The sequence below is a fragment of the Canis lupus genome, chromosome 24 (assembly GCF_011100685.1).
Source record: "Canis lupus familiaris isolate Mischka breed German Shepherd chromosome 24, alternate assembly UU_Cfam_GSD_1.0, whole genome shotgun sequence".
In the NCBI taxonomy this organism is placed as follows: domain Eukaryota; kingdom Metazoa; phylum Chordata; class Mammalia; order Carnivora; family Canidae; genus Canis; species Canis lupus.
In genome coordinates this window covers 48298125-48318745 of record NC_049245.1, presented here as the reverse complement: position 1 = coordinate 48318745, position 20621 = coordinate 48298125, and the positions used below count along the sequence as shown (strand labels likewise).

Below are 20621 nucleotides of genomic sequence, written 5' to 3'. Positions count from 1 at the left end.
GGCCTCATGTGTGGGTGGCCTGGGCCCATCCCCAGGGGCTGGGAGCATCAGGCAAACACTCCATTCTTCTAGGCACAGGACTCCAGCTCTTCCTCCAGAATCACACCACTCCGCAGAAGACACTGAGCCTGCTCCAGCACACGTGGAAGGGGCAACAACGGAGGGAAAGTCTGCAATGGCCCGTGGGTTCCTGCTCTCAGTCCACTACCCACAGGGCAGTGCCACCTGCCCCCCAACGCCCAGGGCCTCCAGTGCCATCAAAGGCAATAAGGAAGGTAAAAAGAAATGAAGCATTTAACTCCACAGGTGGAATAAAACGGAGTCCAGGGATACCTGGGGGCGCTCAGCGGTTTAGGGCATCTGCCTTCAGCCCAGGGTGTGACCCCGGAATCGAGTCCCCCATCAGGCTCCCTGCAGGGAGCCTGCTTCTCCTTCTGCCTGTGTCTCTGCCTCTCTCTCTCTCTCTGTGTGTCTCTCATGAATAAATAAAATGTTAAAAAAAAAAAAAAGTAATTTAACAACCAGAAACTGGGATTCTTTTGCATATTAAGGAATTTCCTTCCAATATAGACACTGAGCATGCTTAAGTTATTCTTCATACTTTGTGTCTTGAATGTTACACAATGAAAAGCTTTTAAATATCACCATGGTTGGCCTGTGTCTTGACTTCCCTAAAGAACCGAGAGCATATTCACTGTGCACAAGGTCACCTGCAGGCCCTGGAAGTGGCCAGCGCCCAGCACTGGTGCTCTGGGTCACAGCACACGTGGCATTCAAAGAGGAAGTCATGTGAGCTCCACACAGGTGATGCCAGCAGGGCCATGAGCTCACAGAATAGAGCAGGGATCCTTAGTCTCTCCTAACATAGGGAACCAAATACCCAAATGAATAAGGAACAGAGGAAAGCTCTTCATTATTATAGAATTCCATCCAATAAACTGTAACAAAACGTAGAAGAAATGATATTTAGAAAAGTGCTATTTGGCAAATAGCACACAGGCGGAAAACATCATTCGTGGACCTGCAAACTAGTAGGTCGAAGTTCGACAAGACACAGGATGTTTAGTCTCAGAGTGCCTCTCCACAAAACACTTATTACAAAGGACAAAAAGAGTAACCTTCCGGTGGAGAAAGCTGATGGACGCCACTTGAGTTGGTCTGGAGCTGAAAGGGCACCCAAGCCTACCAACAACCCTCCAGGAGGGCCCGATGTCCTGCAAAGAGGCAGAACCCTGGCCCACGGGCAGGAAACCTCACGGAGACGTGAATCAAGGGGGCCCCGCAAAACCACTGGCCCATCCTGACAAAGGTCAGACTCCTGAAACACAGAGATAGACCGAAGCCCCTCCTGCAGACTGACTAGCAGGGCCAGAGGCGAGGATGTGACTCTGGGTGGCCCCTGACTTTCCTTCTGCTAACAGGACACTTAGCAAGGGAATTAGTAACATTTGGATAAGGTCTGCAAATTACATAATAGCACCGTATCAACATTATTTCCTGATTTTGATAGCTCTGCTATGATTGTGTAAGAAAATGTCCTCTTTTACAGGAAAGGGGCCATCCCCTCTGCAGCTTACTTGCGCATATTCAAAGCACATGTAAGAGAGACGTGTGTGTGTGTGTGTGTGTGTGTGTGTGCGCGCGCGCGCGTGCACGGCTGGAGGATGAGAAGACAGATGTGGTGAAGTGGTCAAATCTGGAGGAATCTGGGTAAAGGGTACATAAGAATTCTTTGTACGGTTTTGCGACTTTTCTGGTAAATCTAAAATTATTTCAAAATAACAAGGTAGGGGCACCCTGGGTGGTTCAGCGGTTTAGTGCCGCCTTTGGCCCAGGGCAGGATCCTGGAGACCCAGGATCGAGTCCCACGTCGGGCTCCCTGTGTGGAGCCTGCTTCTCCCTCTGCCTGTGTCTCTGCCTCTGTGTGTCTCTCATGAATAAATAAATAAAATCTTTAATAAAAAAAAAACAACAAAATAAGGTTAAAAAAAAAAGGAAGGCTGAAATTAAGGCAGCAATTACCTAAAATATGTATGGATTTTGACCCCATGCTTTCTTCTCTGGACGCCTATTCTAAGGAAGCAGTCTCACGGTAGGCAAAAGCTGTGTATGCAAACTGTTTTCTGAAGGCAATTTATAAAAGAAACAAGGGGGATAATCCCGATGTGGAGAGGTAAACAGCTGAGAGCTCTGTGGGCTCCCGCTCTGTACTGGCTCCTGGTCCCCAGGACACAATCAGCTCACCCAGAGTGCAGAGCGCAGCAGATGACCAGGTACGCAAAAAGTAGCTCCCCAGGTAAACCTGGGTTAAGAGAAAACTGTATTTCTTCCAACTGCAATTATGTTTAAAAATCAGCAGATCGAAACCACATCCCAACAGCAGCCTAGTTCCCCACAGAGACTCCAGGCCCACGTAGCCTGACTTACGCTGTCGGCATCTTCCATCCATGTGTGCTTCCGATCTTCCTCCTCAATCCCAATGCCAATCACAGCACGCATGACGGCCTGGCAGGTGGCCACACTCCCAGCCTTGTCACACTCCTCGGCATCCTGAAAGAGGGACACAAAACTATAGTCCAGAGCCCCAGGTGCCTGAGACAGAGGACACATTACTCCTATACGATGAGGACCGAGAGAGCCTCTGCACTGCCAGTGGGGTGTGCACACAAGGCTCTGATGCCCGTCATGCCCTGCCATGGCTCACCTGACTGGGTCTGCCTCCTTCACTGAAGTACCCATCCCTGCCACCCGGCAGATGAATGCTCGGCAAATACCTAAGGGCTTAACAAAGCTGCGTCTATCCACTCAACAAACATTATATAAGCACCTACTGCATACAATATACCAAAGTAGGCAACTCAGTGGCTATAAGAGGCTCCTAGAGGAAAGAAACTTCCAAAGTAACAAGAATCAAGACAAGCTCACAGACACTTGTATCTGTTGGTCTGAACTCTGGATTCAAAATGGACAAAAGAAAAATGATCTAACCAAAACAGACAGGGGATGGGGATAAAAGAAGCCTGGCACATAGAAGGTAAGATAGAAACCCAGAGGAAGGACCAATCACAAGTGTGTCCCATCAAGCAGGCAGGCAGGCAGGCAGGCAGGCTGACCCGCCAGGAAAGCACTCGACTTTAGAAAGCAGATTTCAGGATGTGCAGAGAAAAGACAGCCATGGTTCTACAGCAGGAGATACAGAAATGTGCCACTTAAGTCTCCTGCACATCAATCAGGGAAGGACCAAAATGCAATAGAGTAATGCCACAAAGGATATAAAATACACAGTTCTCGGGGTGCCTGGGGCGCTCAGTGGGTTAAGCGTCTCCCTTCGGCTCAGGTCATGATCTCAGGGTCCTGGGATCGAGCCAAATGTCTGGCTCCCTGCTCAGTGGGGAGTCTGCTTCTCCCTCTCTGTCTGCCGTTCCCCCTGCTTGTGCTCTCTCAATCTCTCTCAAATAGATAAAATATTTTTTAAAAAAACCACACACAGTTGTTCAGAAAACAAAACTGCAAGTGACTTTTAAACATCTGAAAAAATAAATAAAAATAAATAAAAAATAAACAAACATCTGAAAAAACACCATTCTTATTTTTCCCAAGTACTATCTTATACGTAGGAGATCAGCAACATCAAAATGTGTACCGACATACTTGTACGGCAAAGGTAGAGACACAGATACTTGCATGTGGCTGAGGATCACACATGGACAATCCCCCAGGGGGCAATTTCATGTCCTCTATCAAAATAAAAAGTACATATGTTGACTTAGAAATCCTACTTTAAGTAATTCATCTTACAAAGATGTTCCCATCCATGCAAAACCACCTACATACCGGAACACTTTTATAGTGCTCTTTCCAACAGTAAAGGGTGGAAACAACCCTATTATATCTACTGACAAGAGCCTTATGGAAAGTGGTCAGGGCAACAGGGTGCGGGGGACATGCACTGCTGTGACAGTAGAGGCAGGCTGAACATGGTGATCCAGAGGCAACCTTGGACAGACCTCCAAGTGCAATGAGCCACAGAAGCCCACCCAGAGCCCCTTGGGGCCCGACAAGCATCAGAGAAGCCCCCACGCAGAGAGCAGAGCCAATGGCAAAGACCTGAGGAGACGGCATGTGTTAAGCCATGATGAGAAGGCCAGTGATAAGCAAGGAAGCACAGCAGCAAATGAGTGAGGCAGTGGCCCCCAAGCCTGGACCTCAGAGCCGGCCTTGCAGGCCACACCAAGAGCTCTGGGTTCTACTGCAACGTGGCAGGAAGGAACCCAGAGATTTTTAAGCCAGAGAATGAGTCACATAATCATGTTTTAAAAGGACCACCCTGTTGTGTGGAGCATCAGCAGGGGTATACATTAGGAGATATTGCCATGCCCAGGAGAGGCTGTGTGGTCTGGCTGAGGATGACCGCAGTTGCGTGAAAGGGAGTACCTGGACCAGGGATAGATGGGATGGTACACTTGCCTTCCGTGGGATAGGAGCAAAAGGAGTCAGCCGGGGTGCACAAGGCATAAACGGTGGTGCCACATACTGAGGTAAGCTAGCTCGAGGCCTAGCAGATCCTATAGGCAAACCAGAGATGCATCCTGGACACATCAGGCTGTGGTGCTGTCACATGTCCCAGGGTATGCAGGGCGGCAGGGGAGTGACCCAGGATGTGGGGAGCACCCAGAGCAGAGTCACACTTGGGGGGCTCCTGGCATGTAAGCTACATTCCTGGCAATGCGGGAAGATGAGATCACCACAGAAAAGTCTCAAAAAGGGGCTGATGATCAAACCACCAAGTGGTTTAGATTACAAGAAGAGAAGGAAAACCATCAAAGGAAGCAGAAGAGGCACCAGCAAGACAGAAGGAAAACTAAGCATGTGAGTCCATGCAGATGTGGTTCAAGGGTGCAGGTGGGCTGAGCAGGACCCGCCATGGAAGCTCCTGCGGTCTGCAGCAGGGCTGTGGGGACAGGGCCTGAATAGGGAAATGGGAAGTAGGAAGGAAAGGATAAAATGCGTTTAGCAGAGTCTGGTACGCTGTGGGTGCTCAATAAATGGTGACTGGCTCAGGAGGCAAAACACCTGAAAGTCACAACACTTTGCAGGACACCACAAAAAAACAAACAAAGTATGTATTATCCTTTAACTGACTGAAGTAAAACTAATGCCCATTTGGGTCTTTTTCAATGCGCTCTAGTATAAGCAAGTAGTAGCAAAACACGAAATCCAAGGAAAGTTTAAAAAAATTCTAGCTCATGCTGTATTTTCTGCACTCAAGCAGCGTCTTAATGAAGGGTTGGTAGGAGGCTGGTCTGAGAACCAGCCAGGGTACAGGACACCCCACCAACACTTCCTGCAATCATCCTTCCTGACAAGATGGAAACACAGACTGGCAGAAGGAATGGACTCGCTGTGGACAAGCAAGTGTGCCTCCAAAAGGGGGTTAGGAATGGGCAATGAGGGGACCCCTGGGTGGCGCAGCGGTTTGGCGCCTGCCTTTGGCCCAGGGCGTGATCCTGGAGACCCGGGATCGAATCCCACATCAGGCTCCCGGTGCATGGAGCCTGCTTCTCCCTCTGCCTATGTCTCTGCCTCTCTCTCTCTCTGTGTGACTATCATAAATAAATAAAAATTAAAAAAAATTAAAAAAAAAAAAAAGGAATGGGCAATGATGCCAGGCGGGAGCTCCTAGAGGCACATAACTCTTAGCTCTACTGTGTGCAACATGGTTACCGGGGCTTAAAGGAGACTGAGAAAGCACCTGGAGCACCAGAGCAGCAAGCCCTGGTAGGTGCACCACCAGGCTCCAAAAAGCCCTCAGAGGACCAGAGAGATACTGCTGACCCAGCCAGAACCCCCTGCTCCTGAGACAACCAAAAACCCAGACAACAATCATGAATAAGTGGTGGTTGTCCAGTCACTAGATATGGGTAACAAAGCGGTGTGAGGACTGTGATGCAGCAACAGTCAAGGGGAGCCTAAGGTCAGCCCAGCTCACTGCAAGGAGGGGGACCCAGGCAGGGCCAGTGGAGGAGGCTGAGCTAAGCCCTAAAAGATCAAGAACCAAGCACCAGAGAGGAAAAGTGCAGCACACAGAGAGAACCCTGGCATTATGCTCTGCAGAAGGCCACCTGTGAGTCTTCACTGAGCATCAAACACAACATGTGTATTTGGAAAGAACCAACCAAAATCCTCAGAACTCACATGGGGCCAGGAGCAGTGGTGGTTTCCACTAGCCAGACTGGAAACCCCAGGAGAAACAGGTCACTGTACAGAGTTCAGAGTACACAGAGAGGTCTCACCTCCATAAGGGGATTAGCCCTAAACTGTCCCAAACCCACTCCTGCTAGGGTCCAACCTAGCAAAGTACTGAAGGAAGATCCAAAGGATCAAAGTGACTCTAATAACACAACTGTACTCCAACAAGAAAAACTAGAGTATTTAATGGGATGCAAAAATACCCAGCACCCAACAAGGGAAAATTCACAACATCTGGCAACAAATCAAAGATTACCAGTCATGCAAAGAAACAGGAAAATGCAACTTGTAATGAAAGGAAACGTATCTATCAAAATCAATCCCAAACTGACAAAGATGTCAGAGTTAGGAGACAAGGACACTAAAACAGTTGTCATCACTGTGTTCCATGTGTTCAAAATATCAGATAGAGGTACAGAAACTCTAACATTTCATGTTAAAAATGTGAAAGACGGGCGGCCAGGGGGGCTCAGTGGTTTAGCGCCACCTTCAGCCCAGGGCGTGATCCTGGAGACCGGGGATCAAGTCCCACATCGGGCTCCTTGCATGGTGCCTGTGTCTCTGCCTCTCTCTCTGTGTGTATCTCTTGTGAATAAAAGAATAAAATCTTAAAGAAAAATGTGAAAGAATTTTTTTAAGAATTTTTTTTAAAGATGTATTTATTTTAGAGAAAGAGCATAAGCAAGTAACCGTGACTCGGAGGAGAGGAAGAAGGAGAGAAAATTTCAAGCATACTCTCTGTGGAGCAGAGGCTCAATCCCAGAACCCTGAGATCATGACCTGAGCTGAAACCAAGGGTCAGACGCTTAACTGACTGAGCCACCCAGGTGCCCCATGGGAGACATCTTTAAAAGACCAAAATTAAATTCCTGGAAATGAAAATGACAAAATCTGAGGTGGAAAACCCCCTAGATGAGATAAACATCAGATAAGACATTACAGAAGAACAGACTGAGAACAAAGCCGTAGAAGTGATCCAAAATACAATGGGAGAGAGAAAAAGAATTAGTCCATAAAACAAGACCAGAGCATCAGTGAGCTACAAAGCTAACACCACATTCAACTGGAGAACCTAAATACTTTCCCCTAAGATTAGGAACAAGACCAAGATGCTTTAGCTCTTCCCACTATTTTTTTTTTAAAGATTTTATTTATTCATGAGAGACAGAGAGAGAGAGGCAGAGACACAGGCAGAGGGAGAAGCAGGTTTCGTGCAGGGAGCCCGACGTGGGACTCGATCCCAGGACTCCAGGATCAGGCCCTGAGCCAAAGGCAGGCGCTCAACCACTGAGCCACCCTGGTGCCCCAGCTCTCTCCACTTTCAGTCAGCATTTCACTAGAGGTTCTAACCTGGGCAATTAGATAAGAAATAAAGGCATTCAGAATGGAGGAGGGGGTAGGTGGACAGATTGTATAGGCAAATGGCATGATCTCGTATACTGAAAATCCTAGAGAATCCATTAAACTAATCTACTATGATTTAACAAATGATTTCATCAAGGTCATACAACACAAGCTTAATATTCAGAGGTCAACTGCATTTTTTTTTTTTTTAAGATTTTATTTACTTATTCATGAAACACACTGAGCGTAGAGAGAGAGAGAGAGAGGCAGACACAGGCAGAGGGAGAAGCAGGCTCCATGTAGGGAGCCCGACGCAGGACTCGATCCCCGGTCTCCAGGATCATGCCCTGGGCTGAAGGCAGTGCTAAACTGCTGAGCCACCCGGGCTGCCCAACTGTATTTTCTTTTAAGATATTTCTTATTTGAAAGAGAGAGATGGGGAGAGAGAGAGAGCACAAGTGGGGTAAGGAGCAGAGGGAGAAGGAGGCTCCTCACTGAGCAGGAAACCTAAAGTGGGGCTTGATCCTGGGACCTCAGGATCATGACCACAGCCAAAGGCAGATATTAACCAACTCAGCCACCCAGGCTCCCCTCAACCATATTTCCATACACCAACAATGAACCACCTGAAAATATTAAAATTCCATTTCTAATAGCATCAAAAATAAGAAAATACTCTTGAATAAAACAAAAGAAATGCAATACTAATACACTGAAATTTTGCTGAAAAAAACTAAAGACCAAAATAAATGGAAAAGACATCCCATATTCACGGATCAGAAGGCTTAATACCATCAGGATGGCAACGGTCCACAAAACAATCTGCAGGTTCCATGAGATCCGTGTCAAATCCCAGCTGGTCCAAGTTTCCTTTTTGCAGAAACTAACAAGTTGATCCTAAAATTTATATGGAAACACAAAGGACCAAGGATAACTAAAATAATCTTATAAACAGCAAAGGAGGGCAGCCCTGGAGGCTCAGCGGTTTGGTGCCGCCTTCGGCTCAGGGCATGATCCTGGAGACCTGGGATCGGATCCTGCGTCGGGCTCCCTGTATGGAGCCTGCTTCTCCCTCTGCCTACATCTCTGCCTCTTTCTGTGTCTCTCATGTATGAATAAATAAAATTTAAAAAATAAAACATTAAAAAAAAACAGCAAAGGAGGAGACTCACACCTCATTTCAAAGCTCTCCACAAGCTGCAGTAATCAGAATAGCACAGTGCTAGCATAAAGACATTATATCTAAGGGTCAGGGCTGAATTCAGAAATAAACTCTTACACTGAGGACCACCAGCTCCTATAACAGCACCAAGACCAGCCAGTGGGAGAGAGCAAGAGCTGTGCTGGGACACCCGGCCACACACACGGACAAGAAGGAAGTGAAACCGGGATCCTGGGTGGCTCAGCGGTTTAGCACCGCCTTCGGCCCAGGGCGTGATCCTGGAGACCCGGGATCGAGTCCCACGTCGGGCTCCCTGCATGGAGCCTGCTTCTCCCTCTGCCTGTGTCTCTGCCTCTCTCTGTGTCTCTCATAAATAAATAAATAAAATTTAAAAAAAAAAAAAAAAGAAGTGAAACCCTTCCCTCACATCCCATACAAAAACGAACTCCTCTAAATATGAGATAAAACAATAAAAATATTAGAAAACATGGGAGTGGGCAGCCCAGGTGGCTCTGCAGTTTAGCACCACCTTCAGTGGGAAGCAGGTAGTTGAAGAAACAGGAGATTACAAGTTTTCCAGATTTGATATCTATTGGAAAAAAATAAAAGATTTGATATCTATAAATCCAACAGATCCAAGAAGCTGAACAAATTCCATGCACAAGAAACAAGAAGAAAATACCAGCAAGGCATGATTACAAACTCCTCAAAGCCAGTGATAAAGAAAAATATCTTAAAAGCAGCTAGAAATTTTTTAAATTTATAAATTTTTAAAATGTAATTAACTTTTTTAAAAAAGAAAGAAAAGACAGTATGCACAAAGGAATAAAGAAAAAGATGATGTATTTCTAGCGGGAAATAAAAGAGAGAAGACAGCAGAGCCGTATCTTTGAAGTACTGCAAGAAAAAGATTGTCAACTTCAATTCCAGAGAAAATGTCTTTCAAAAACAAAGATGGAGGCCCCTGGGTGGTTCAGTTGGTTAGGCACCTGCCTTTGGCTCAGGTCATGATCTCAGGGTCCTGGGATCGAGCCTGCTTCTGCTTCTCCCTCTCCCCCTGCTCATGCTCTCTCTCACTTTCAAGTAAATAAAAATCTTAGAAAAAAAAAAAAGATGAAATACAGAGTGTTTCCAGACATACAAAAGCTGGAAGAATTTACCGTCAGACTTGTACTGTAAGAAACATTAGTGCCTCAGACAGAAAGAAGATGACACTGGTTGGACATGTGGATCTGCACAAAGGATGAAGCATCAAAAAAATCTAACAATGTGGCTAAAAACATCACAGAAAAAGAAAATGAATCTCAATAGTTAAATTTTAGAGGGACATGCAAGGCCTTGCAAGCTGGATTAAAAAAAAATTGCCCAAACATAGAAAGAGGCCACACAGCTCAACACTCATGTGAGAAAGAGCAGGGCACTGATCTAGAGGGATCTCAGAAACAGGGCAGCACCCTCCTGGCTATACCTGGGACAGCTCTGCTCAGGGGCTGTTTCAAGAATGGGAATTAGGACTGTGGCAGCAGGAACATGAGAAGGAAGGGTGCAGGAGGCCTGAGGCCACTGTCCAACGCCAAGGGGCAGTAGGTGAAGTAAGGGGGGTTGCTCTATAGTGCCCTTTGTGGTGGCATGGAACAGATCACCCTAGGCTCACCACACCTTGCCCCCCAAACCCCACCCCAGGGGAAGAGGAGGTGGAAGTGGAAGGCAGGAGAGGTCGTCTGTCCTGGAGGCTGGGTCAGATCTTCAGAGATTCACTAGCCAGCAGCCTATCAGTCTCCTTACATCACAGTATTTCTACCTGCAAAGTGATACTACTCACCAGTGTCCATACACAGAAAGTTCTTTAAGCCCGAGACATACGCAAAATGTCAACTGTAAAAACCTGTCTTAACCACATAAGGAAGGGAGGCCCTGGTGGCCCAGCGGTTTAGCGCTGCCTTCGGCCCAAGGCGTGATCCTGGAGACCTGGGATCGAGTCCCATGTCAGGCTCCCTTCATGGAGCCTGCTTCTCCCTCTGCCTGTGTGTCTCTGCCTCTCTCTCCTTCTGTGTCTCTCATGAATAAATAATAACCTTAAAAAAAAAAAAAAAAACCCACATAAGGAAAAGCCACATGTGCCTGCTTCCCCTGCCAGCATGAAAACCCTCAGGTACCATCCAGCAGCCCCTACCCTATGAGAGACTCCAATGTGCATTTTTAAAGCAGATGCCATGACACCTGCTCGCAGTGGGGAGTCCTACCTGCTGACCTCACCTGGATCCACTGCTCACGGTTGATCTCGACGCCATTGGCCCGCAGTGAGGTGATGGCTCGGTCAATGATCTTCTCTACCATCTGTGTGTTCCCATTGGCTTCCTCCAGCTTGGCAGCCGTGATCCAGATGTGCCGGTCTGTAGGGATATTCTCACGGGCCTTATTCAAGACCTTGCGGGCATTTTCATAGGTCTCTAGCCTTGCCAGAGCAAGCCAGAGCTGTGTGGAGAGAACAGCAGCAAACAAAAAGACAGAACTCCCATAACTTGCCAGGTCACTTTCACAAAATCCTTTCTAACAACTCTCAAAGACCCTTTAAATAGAACCCTTGAATGTGTACAACACTCTCACCGATCTAGGAACTGTTCAGTTATGCTTCTTACTTATTTTTTTTTTTTTTAATTTTTTTTTTTTTTATTTTTTTTAATTTTTATTTTTTATTTATTTATGATAGTCACAGAGAGAGAGAGAGAGGCAGAGACACAGGCAGAGGGAGAAGCAGGCTCCATGCACCGGGAGCCTGACGTGGGACTCGATCCCGGGTCTCCAGGATCGCGCCCTGGGCCAAAGGCGGCGCTAAACCACTGCGCCACCCAGGGATCCCTGCTTCTTACTTATTTAGTGACTCTGCTTAACGTGAGAGGTTGACAGAACCTGTCACGTTTCAAACACCAGCTAACTGTACACAGTGTGCCAGGCTCATCTCAGGTACTGGACAGATGAGCAGGACAGGACTGCTGACTACAGAGGACAAGCGGGTGTTCAGCTTTCTGGGGTTCTCACACCCCGACTGTTGATTCTGCAACATTTCATCACCAAACATGTGTATGGGCTCTATTTACTTTTGTGTAAATAAATGAAGATTAATTTTGCTTGCAGAATTTCACAATACCCCTTAGGATAATTAAGGACATGTTGGATATCATGAAACCAAGACTAAAAATCATTGCACAGAATGTCGTGAACCAGAATGTTTGAAACTAAAGAAACCCAACTAGCTTTGAGGCAACGAGCCAAACTCATGCTGGGCTGACACAAAGCTCGATCAGTATTTTTCCCTCACCCTACACTGTTCAGGTCCTATTTTCAAACTCTGAGCTGAATTAGGACTGGCCCCTGAGAAAGAGTGTTCAACAGAATTCTCGGTAGGGGCCAGAGACAAGCTAAGATTCTGTTCTGCGCTTCCATCAGCAGCACAAGTGACCACAGCCAGGCCGGCCACTCTGGCAGCTATGCTACAAGGGGGCTTCCGGGGACTTCATAGTGCCTTCTAGTCCCAGAAATCACTGTTCAATGCTCAGCTGATGCCACTTGCAGGCGCTGTACTCAGATGCAGGCAGAGCCTGGCCGACTCACCTCCACACTGGTGGGGCAGCACTCCACAGCTCGGCTGAGCATGATTCTAGCATCTTCAGGCTCTTCCAGTTCAACGGCTGCCTTCCACAAGCGAACGGAGTTTGGAACATGTTCAAGGGCTGGAAAAGGTCACACGAGAAACCAGGTCACAGAGAGGCTGAAGCAAAAGCAGGATGAGTGCTGCTGCCGGCAGGGTCAGAGGATCTCTCACACAGTGGCAGGGCAGGATCACACAGCAGCCCCTTATACAGGTCCCCTCAAGTCTGGGGCCGACACAACCTGGACCAAGGCGGAACATCTTGAATCACAAGGAAGACAGACACAGCGGACGATAGTAGGTGCACAGGGGGCTGTGCATCAGCTCTACTTCCATTCATGCTTGGAAATTTACGTTATAAAGTAAAGCAGAGCAACCACAAGACAATCATGTACGTATGAAGAGCCTGGCTGGGCAGCGTGTGTGTGAGTGTGCAGAAACCACGGGAAAAGAGAAGTGGCCCTGGGCTACAGGTCTCTCCAGGCTGGTGCGCATCTTCCTGGCCCCGGCGGAGCACTGTGTGGGAACACCAAGCTGACGGTGGCAGGGCCTCGGGCTCTGCAGCAAGTCTCCTCTGGTGGCCCCCAGGCAGTAAGCACATGGAGGGACACCAGGGAAGGGGGACAGACTCCCAGAAAAAGCTACTATTCTGTGCAGACCAGAAACTTCCACACTTTTGTCTAAGCAACAGAGCCCTTTCTTCATATGCAATTTACCAAAAAGCCCAAAATAGAATGCAGATAAACACAGAGCCCTGTGGTGTGAGTATGGGGAGAGTGAGGCCAGGCCCCCTAGTCAGCTCCAGGCAGGAATGGACTAACGAGAACAGCACAGCTTGGGTCACCAGCAGGAAGCCAGAGCACCTCTAAGACAGATCCCAAAGGGGCTCTTGTCTCCCAGAAACACATGGGCCAACCTCATGGAAAAACAGACCTAAGATTTAACTGCGGAATTTGCAGACCCACAACATTTCTCCCATGAAATGAGGGCACTGACCAGGGACACCTGGATGAAGCCAGGATGTGATACCCTGAGCCTCTCTCAGTGGCAGAAGCAGCTGGCAGGCCTCCTCCCCAGGGGAGCCACCCCCCCCACCTGCTCCATGGGGCTGTGCGCAGGTGCCACAGAGCAGGATCAGAGGGAGCTCTTCGGCATTCACGGAATCCCTCACAAGGGTGACCTGATGATGCCCACTGCGGAGCCAAGTCCCTTCCCAGAGAACCATTCCCTAGGAAGCCCCTGGACTAGGCTGACATCCTGGACCCATTCCACGTGGAGGGGCAGGGACTGGTGCTTAACAGGCTGGACCTGCCTTCCCTGCCTCCAGAACTCTGCCAGCACCACTGTCCACAGACCTGGATGCCAGCACCACATGCCCACCTTTTTTTTTTTTTTTTTTTTTTTAAGATTTTATTTATTTATTCATGAGAGAGAGAGAGAGAGGCAGAGACACAGGCAGAGGGAGAAGCAGGCTCCATGCAGGGAGCCCGATGTGGGACTCGATCCCGGGACCCCAGGGTCACACCCTGGGCTGAAGGCAGATGCTCGACCACTGAGGCCCCCGGGTGTCCCACCGTACATCCATCCTGTGTGGTCAAGAAACTTACCTCACAGCCAAATACATGCAGCAAAGGGCTCAGGCCGTGGGATTCCCCGGCCTTACCAAACCCCACCTCCTTACCAAGGCCGGTAGGACAGTGGGACACTCCTGAGCATTCAGAGCACCGGCTGGGAGAAATGCCCTGAAGCAACAGGTCTCGAAGTTATAGGACACAATAAATGTTATGACAGGCAACCGCCTACAGTGGTGGCTCTCACAGCCAAAACACACAGGTCCAGGAAAAAGCAGTGACATCCAAGCAGCTCCCTAGGCTACACACCATAACCCACTGGGTTCCCGCCTCAACACCTGGGAACTCTGCTGTCAGAAGGTCTCTGCCCAAAGGAAGATGTGTCCAAGGAACAGGGCCACAGCTGAACTGCAAAGAACGCTGAGGCAGGCACCCATCTGTCTGGCCTTCTGACGCCAGCGCACCAGCCCCGGTTAGAGAGGGGAGCCCTGGCCCAAGGTGAGACTGAACTGCCACTGTGTACTGGGGTACAGGAGCCCAGACAGTCCTAAGGCCTGGCTTGGCATTCCCATTTCCAAGAGCTAGCTCATGGCAGTACAGCAGCCCAAGAAACCGAGACCACTGAGGCTCTAGCCCTTTCAGGAATAAGTCTGAGCCACTGGTCCAGATAAAGAACCCTGACCAGGTAAGGCACAAGCAGGGGAAAAAAGTCCTCACCTCCAGGCACGTAACCAGACAGAGGAACAAGGGCACAGAACTACGCCCGTTGCTCATGATGATGCTTCTGCAGGCGCATGTGAGCTACTGTGCCTTTGCCTTCCTCCTCCCTGTCACCCTGGCTTACCAGTGGAAGTGAACTTCATAATTCAGCCTCTAGGGTATGGAATTTCCAGATGGGACTGAAGTTCGCCTCACCCAGAGGTGGGTTTGACACCCAGGACCACCTGTCTCCACTTTATGGGAGACAGTGGGAACTCCTCCTCTGGCATCCCATCTGCAGCCCAGAGGACTGAAGCCAAAGCCAACTGCGGCTGGCTGGTCCAGCTCCTGCCAAGGGTCTTCCAAGAGGCAGCTACCATGCTGTGTTAAGGCTACCTTGAGAATGCAGCCTGCTGCGGTATGGGGGCAGCCCAGACGGGAAAAGACCAGTCTGAACTGGATGCACCTGCAAGCAGAAGTTGGGCTCACACAGAGGCCAACACGATCTCCAGCTGTGACCCTGCAGGGAGGACATTCAGTGCTATCCCTGCGCTCAAAGTGAGCCAACAGTGACAGCCACTGGAGGCTGCCATACTTTAGGCACCACGATACATGGTTTCAGGGTGAAACAACCTCCTGCTGTAAGACTGCTTTAATTACAGAGTAACATATAATTCCAAGCCTAGCATGGTGAGCAGAGCTGACAGGAAGCGGCCCATGGCCCAGCCACAGGCCCACATGTGCCCTTACAGACAAGAACCCGGCAGTTCAGAGGTCAAGGATCTTGCTCAAGGACACCTGAGGGTGTCAGACTAGTAGTCCAAGCTCCAGGACTAAGATGTCAGCTGCATCCAACTGAGATCCGGAACTCACATGCCAGTGACTAAGGGCTGGCAGGGTATCCTGAGTCATTGATGGAAGTAGCTGTTATCTTGATTTTCACCAAGAGCTAAATGAAGCGGCACCTGGCTTTGCCCCAGGCACGTGAAAAAAGAATGCTGTTTTTGGAAGTCCTCTAAGGACGGGGGCAGGGGCAGAGGCCAGGTTGAGGAGAGCACCAGAGCCAAGAGAGCCACCGTCCAGGAGATCTAGGATGTCCTGGAAAAGCTATCACTCAACACTGCTCTGCAGGCCCCATCTCCATCCCTGCTCCCCTCTCCAAATCTGAAGCCAGCTGGAAATGAACCCAGGTAATCTGGTGGTGAACAAGGAGTGGCCACAAAGACATTTTGACCATTTATCACGAGATTGTGGCAGCAAGATTCAGGAGAACTTTCCTAAATAAATAATGCTAATTACCCAGAGTTTAGTGTGTTTGTCATTAAAGAACTATTTTTCTGGCTGAAAAAAAGTTTTGTTTTTTTTTTTTTAAGACTTTATTTATTTATTCATGAGAGACACAGAGAGAGAGAGAGGCAAAGACACAGGCAGAGGGAGAAGCAGGCTCCACTCAGGGAGCCCGACACGGGACTCCATCCCAGATCTCCAGGATCACGCCTTGGGCTGAAGGCGGCGCTAAACCACTGAGCCACAAGGGCTCCCCCCGTTTTTGTTTTTTTAAAAGATTTTATTTATTCATCTATTCGAGAGAGAGAGAGAGAGAGAGAGAGAGAGAAGTGGTAGAGGGGCAAAGTGGGAGGGAGAAGGAGAGAATCTGAAGCAGACTCCCCACTGAGCACAGAGCCCTGTGCAAGGCAAGCCTGGATCCCATGACCCCGAGATCACAACCTGAGCCAAAACCAAGAGCTGAACACCCAATTGACTGAGCTCCCCCCATGTGCCTCAAGATAAGTGATTTTTTTTTTTCCTTCAAAAACTGTATTTATTCATGAGAGACACAGAGAGAGAGAGGCAAAGACACAGGCAGAGGGAGAAGCAGGCTCCTTGCAGGGAGCCCGACGTGGGATTCGATCCCAGGACCCTGGGGTCACGCCCTGAGCCAAAGGCAGATGCTCAACCACTGAGTCACTCAGGTGCCCTGATAAATTGATTTCTATAAACCAAGACAGGTGCTAACTTTCTGTTTCTGGCCTCATTTTAAAAGTCTGGCTCTGAGCATTTAATGGCTAGTAGGGCTGCAACCAGGAAACCAGACCCAAGAGGAAAACCCACTTGAATGCACACAAGGACACACAGGGCCACACACAAGGGGGAGCCCACCTGGCCTCTATCAAACACAAAAAATAAACACTCAGAAATTATATGTGATAACACTCTCATGGTCTGATGTCACACACCTCTAACATTTTACTCAAACACACATCTTAAAAACAAGAGTTGGAGGGCAGCCTGGGTGACTCAGTGGTTTAGCACCACCTTTGGCCCAGGATCAAGTCCCATGTCAGGCTCCCTGCATGGAGCCTGCTTCTCCCTCTGCCTGTGTCTCTCTGCCTCTCATTAATAAGTAAATAAAATCTTAAAAAAAAAAAAAACACAAGAGTTGGAAACCTCACTGAAAACCACCCTCAATCCAACAAAACATACCTTACCTTACCCACACTACGAGCTCAAGTAGAATCTACCACCTGCACAGGTTTACTCCACATCAACCCTGACTCGGATCTGCTCTGGAGCAAAGATTAAAAGCAGCATCTACTACATAGTTCGGGGGCGGGAGGGGGGGCTGCTTTTTAAATCGATTCTGCAGTAATGACAAACAAATCACTACAAAAGCTCCACCTTGGCAGTGATCCCTGGATGGAATCTTCCGCAGCATGCAAACCATGCCCTGTGACAGGGGCCGACGGCACGCACCACCTTGCATGAAGCACCAGGTGAGAAGAGGTGTCATCACATGATCTTGCAAGGGTTTCGTGAGATGGGAGGGGCTCAATTAATGCACAGATCTGCTGTGACCACCCGGTTGGTTCAGGCTTAAATCCAAATGACATGCTTCCAGCTACCACAGCAAGAGGCTCCTCACGGTGGAAAAGACCAATACCCTGAAGCCTGCCTTGGGCTGGCTCGGCTTGCCCTTCAAATACACTCCCACATCGAGCCCTAAGAAGCAGCTTCTGAATGAGTACTGGTCTCATTGTGCAAAGGAGGAAACCTGGGCCACAGAGCAAGTGCTTGCCTCATTCAAGGTCATACAACAGGGAAAGGCAGGCGTGGGATCTAAACCTGAGTGCCTGATCCAGAATAGAACCCCTGACCCCCTAAGTCCAGAGAGTTCAAGAGCAGAAGCAACCCAGCCCAGAAAAAGGCCTGAAAATGTTACCCATTTCTTAACCATTTCAACCAAAAAACTGACCAAAGCAGCAAAAAGTCTGTTCTTTAAGAGCACGGGCACCAGAAATGGAGAAGACGGCACCTCCTTCATGTGGACCAGAGCCCAAGTGCTGGTGACGGCATCCCCAGGGAGGCTCACCTTTCCGAAGAACCCGCTTTTTAGCACGAATATCCGTTTCTAGTTCTGCTGCTCTGATGTAAATCCTAACAGACTGGGGGAGGTGACGGACAGCTTGGGCTACCACAGCTTTGGCCGTGTCCCCAGGCTGTAACCTGGCTGCTTCTAGCCAGACATCTTCACTCTGTGGGGCAAAGAGAATAGTAAGTGTATGTGCAGGCCGGAAACTGAGATGAAGCAGCAGGTTAACCCCAAAGCCTGAGGAATGGGGGGTTGGGGTCATCAGACCCGTGGCCCCAGGTTTTACGACCAAACAAAAGTCCATCAGCACAGCCTCAAATGTGCCTGCACCAGAGACCTCCTTGTGACGCCAACACTTGGGAACGTGGCAACTTGGTCCAAGTCAGGGAGACACACATCACCACCATGGAAGAATGAGTCTGCCCTTCAGGATGATACATCAATTGACACATGAAACGGAGACCTATCAGCAGGAGGCTGGGCCTGGGGAGTTCTAATTTATGCCTGATGTTCCAGCCTAAGTATTTGGAGAAGGTATCTTGCACTGCCAAGGGCATCTCAGTCTGCACAACAGAGAGGGACCTTTAAAGGATTTCAGAGCTCTCTCTCTCTGTCGCTCATAAATAAATAAATAAAATATTTTTTAAAAAAGGTTATCTTGTCATTAAACTAATCACAGGTGGGCCTTCACTCTATGTGAAAATAAGCAGGAAAAGTGCCTTCCCTCTCGCCTATCCTATTGTCCAAAGTTACAACCTTGAGTTTACATCCCACAGGTGTCCTGCCTGCAACAGCCACTGAGGGTCCCTCTGGGGCTGGCGCTGTGCAGCCTTCCAGGAAAACACCCTAACATGTGCCTTACCTTGGGGCACATCTCTGTCCCCTTCATGATAAGGTTTCGTGCCACTTGTAGCTTCCCAGTGACTTCTTCCAGGCGGGCTGATGCAATCCAGGCTGGTGGGTGATGAGGGTTTGTCTCCCGAACAGACTTGAGGAGCAGGCGTGCCTTCTTGATGTCACTGCAAGGGTGAGAGAGCACACAGGGTCAGCCACCACCCTGCTGAGGGCATGCCCAGCCCTAGAATGCAGGCACCAACATAGCGACTGTCAAATCTCATGTCCCAAATGATTTAAGTAGCAGTATAGGACAGAGTGAGCAAGGAGCTTTCTAGCACAGCATGCACACAGGTTTAGGATATTATTTACAAGACATTTAATATCCACAATGAATAGAGTAAGTGGAAAATCAACCCACTTCACCATGTATTTCTTAGAATACCCACATTCTATTTTGACTGTGTATTTTTCAAATAAAATCCAAAATATTAAAAAAAAAATCCAACATATTCTAGGCAACCTGAGTCCTCCGCCCTGCCCCCCTCCATTCCACAGAGCACTTACTTGATGTCCCCTCCGTGGGTTGGGATCATGGAGTTCAAGTCAGTCAGATAGCCTTTAGGATCAACCACAGTCTGCCCACTCACCGAGTCAGACACCTAAAAGACAGGCCAAGCCAAGTGGATTGGAGAGTCAAAGATGCTCCAAAGCAAAGTACCCAGAAGCACTAGAATCCCTCCCCCATTCTGACCACCAGTTGGATGGGAATTGTTTTGTTTTGCTTTTTAAAGATTTTATTTATTCATGAGAAATACAGAGAGAGAAAGAGAGAGAGAGAGAGAGGCAGAGACGCAGGCAGAGGGAGAAGCAGGCTCCACGCAGGGAGCCCGATGTGGGACTCGATCCCGGGTCTCCAGGATCACACCCCGGGCCGAAGGCAGGTGCTAAACCGCTGAGCCACCGGGGTTGCCCTTGTTGGATGACAATTGTAAAAGGAGGAAAACAACCTTAACTCAAATAACAGTTTTTTTTTTTTTTTAACATTTTATTTGTTTATTCGTAAGAGACACAGAAAGAGAAGCAGAGACATAGACAGAGGGAGAAGCAGACTCCTTGCAGACAGCCCGATCTGGGACTCATCCCAGGACTGGGATCATGCCCTGAGCCAAAGGCGGATGCTCAACTGCTGAGCCACCCAGGCATTCCTCAAACAACAGTTTGTGATGATGACAAACAAATTTCGCAACTATGAAACAAAGATTTATATTAAAAAAAAAATCATAAAGCCCCAGGGGAAAAAAAACATGATAGGTCTATCTAAGAATAAGCGAAACCTAGAAATCATAAAGTACAAGTTCAACTAACTTTAAGTTTGCAAATAGCACTTCATTATACCATTCTCTCTGGCTGTAAGTCTTAAAATTACCATGATAAACAATAACAAACAAACTCAAATGAAACATGGGCAGAGCATCCTAGAGAATGCAGCAAGACAAGAAAAGGAGGAAGTGATACAGAGTGGGACGGAAAAGACGACTGTCAGGACGCCTGGGCGGCTCAGTGGTCTGTTCTTTGTGTTTGAGTCTGGCTTTCAGTGGATGGATTTGTTCATTTGCTTTCTTTTTCTTTTGTTCATTTGCTTTCAGTGGATGGATTTGTTCATTTGCTTTCTTTTTTAAAAGTCCACACAGAACCAAATCATAAAGTATCTTTTTCTGACTTATTTCACTTAGCATTATG

The 20621-nt window shown here is 48.3% G+C and overlaps 1 protein-coding gene across 3 annotated transcripts in view; it reads right to left on the bottom strand.

Moving 5' to 3' along the window:
* The window catches only part of PRPF6 (pre-mRNA processing factor 6), a 44427-nt gene that overhangs the window by 11695 nt on the left and 12111 nt on the right, over positions 1-20621 (bottom strand). For all 3 annotated transcript variants that reach the window (XM_038572941.1, XM_038572943.1, XM_038572942.1), the window contains 6 exons: positions 19446-19540; positions 18907-19063; positions 18045-18207; positions 12368-12486; positions 11012-11230; positions 2428-2550 (listed from right to left, as the gene is read on the bottom strand). In XM_038572941.1, the coding sequence (XP_038428869.1) occupies positions 2428-2550; positions 11012-11230; positions 12368-12486; positions 18045-18207; positions 18907-19063; positions 19446-19540 (876 nt within the window). The remainder of the gene's footprint in view (positions 1-2427; positions 2551-11011; positions 11231-12367; positions 12487-18044; positions 18208-18906; positions 19064-19445; positions 19541-20621) is intronic.